Here is a 1890-nt window from a genome sequence, read left to right on the forward strand (position 1 = left end):
TCAGTTTGGATATAATTCAATTTTTCTTGTAATCGGTGGCTCTCCTTCGGGATCCAAATAGCCATTGAGTGCAATATTTTTCCTTAATTTTTTACCCATTTTCACCTCATGAATTGCTTTCATTCCATGATACTTGTTCGCAGCAACTTTGAATTTACCCATACAAGCAAACTCAGAAAATTCTTGCACAGAGGGATTAGTAGCATGAATAGCAAATACAGAATGAGAGTTAACAGGATGTTTCATTGTATAAAAAATATTAAAGTGGACTATTTCTCTATCAAATTCCATCGTGAGAGTACCCTTACTAACATCAATTTTAGTCTGGGCAGTACTCAAGAATGGCCTTCCTAATATAATGGGTGATGGATTTGGAGCACTTCTATCATCCATGTAAAGCACATAAAAATCAACAGAAAAAATTAATCCATCTACTTGCACTAAAACATCCTCAACTATCCCATCCAGATAAATAAATGTACGATCAGCCAATTGAATTATTATCCCTATTTCTTTTAAAGGTCATAAATTTAGAGAATCATAAAATGATTTAGGCATCACATTAATAGAAGCTTCTAAATCTAGCATGACATTTTCGATATTAGAACGTCAAATCTTATAGAGGATATTAAACATACCTGGATCTCCGCATTTAGGTGGTAGTTTCCTTTGTAAAATCGCTGAAACATTCTCACATACTGCAATTTGTTCATCCCCCCTCAACTTCTTCTTGTTGATGCATAAGTTTTTCAAGAATTGAGTGTATTTTGGCACTTGCATGATCGCATCCAACAAAGGGATATTGATTGCCACCTTTCGAAACATCTCTAGAATCTCCTTTTCCTTATTTTGCTTCTTTGTCTTTTTCAACCTGTAAGGAAAAGGAGGTAAGTTAGATTTAATAGGAGTTGAAGGAGTAAATTTTAACTTAGGGTCTTCGCGAATGCGCCCTTCTTCTTCAATCTCCTTTTCGATTTCTTCTTCACTTTTACTTTTTAGGTACGTGGCTTTAGGCCCCTCCACTTCCTTGCCACTCCTCAATGTCATGGCACTTACATTCTTGGGGTTTGTCTCGAGTTGCGATGGCAATTTTTCGAAAACTTGGGACTCTAAGCGATTAATTGCCGTTGTCATGTAACTTATTTGAGTCTCCAGATTTTTCATGCCTGATCTAGTTTCCTGCTGGAACTGAGCAATACTCGTGGTCAGGCTCTTGACAATATCCTCCAAAGAGTCTCCTGAATTGGAGGAAGAAAGTTGAGGCTTTGGTTGCCATGATTGCTGAAATCCTGGTGGATAATTTGAGAATGAATTCTGTGGCATATTCTCATAGCTGAAGTTGGGGTGGTTTCTCCAACCCGGATTGTACGTGTTCGAATATGGATCGTACTACCTACGAGGCGCGGGCACACCTCCAGCCATGTTTACTTGTTCAGCCCCATCCTCTTGCAAAATAGGGCATGAGTCAGTGGGGTGGTCTACGTTTGTGCAAATTTCATAGACCTTTACTTGATGCACGTTCCCCACAGCTAATTGGCGAACAAAAGATGTTAGCTCCGATAGCTGCTGCTGAATGGACGACGTCTCTACCTCATTAACCCTACGGGTAGGGTTACTCTCGCGGAAACCAAACTGTTGAGAATTTTCTGCCATATCTTCAATAAGCAGCCGTGCTTCCTTCGGTGTCTTATTCGCCAATGCTCCTCCACTCGCAGCATCAATGATACTTCTGTCAGATAACTGAAATCCCTCATAGAAGTATTGTATCAATAGTTGCTCACTAATTTGATGCTGTGGGCATCTAATGCATAACTTATTGAATCTTTTCCAATAATCATATAGAAATTCCCCAGAATACTGTTTAATGCTGCATATCTCTTTTCTCATACT

The 1890-nt window shown here is 39.0% G+C and overlaps 1 protein-coding gene and 1 non-coding gene across 2 annotated transcripts; one reads left to right on the plus strand and one right to left on the minus strand.

Annotated features, from left to right (window-relative positions):
• Nucleotides 1–1323, minus strand: LOC113711201 (uncharacterized). The gene is made up of 2 exons (XM_027234380.2): nt 639–1323; nt 1–512 (listed from the first exon to the last, which is right to left on the minus strand). Exons 1-2 carry the CDS (start codon nt 1321–1323, stop codon nt 1–3), a joined length of 1197 nt encoding a protein of 398 aa, XP_027090181.2.
• A 460-nt stretch (nt 1324–1783) lies between these two features.
• On the plus strand, nt 1784–1890 carry LOC113713110 (small nucleolar RNA R71). The gene has a single exon (XR_003453442.2). It is a non-coding gene; the product is annotated as a small nucleolar RNA R71 (small nucleolar RNA).

Source organism: Coffea arabica, chromosome 10e (assembly GCF_036785885.1).
Source record: "Coffea arabica cultivar ET-39 chromosome 10e, Coffea Arabica ET-39 HiFi, whole genome shotgun sequence".
Taxonomy (NCBI): Eukaryota; Viridiplantae; Streptophyta; class Magnoliopsida; order Gentianales; family Rubiaceae; genus Coffea; species Coffea arabica.

What these genes read in the sequence shown, in the direction of transcription:
- LOC113711201 (XM_027234380.2), bottom strand. Translation starts at nt 1,323, where the DNA reads ATGCCACAGAATTCATTCTCAAATTATCCACCAGGATTTCAGCAATCA. An exon ending in ACCTAAATGCGGAGATCCAG is followed by an intron (nt 513 to 638) that starts GTATGTTTAATA and finishes GACCTTTAAAAG; the next exon opens with AAATAGGGATAATAATTCAA.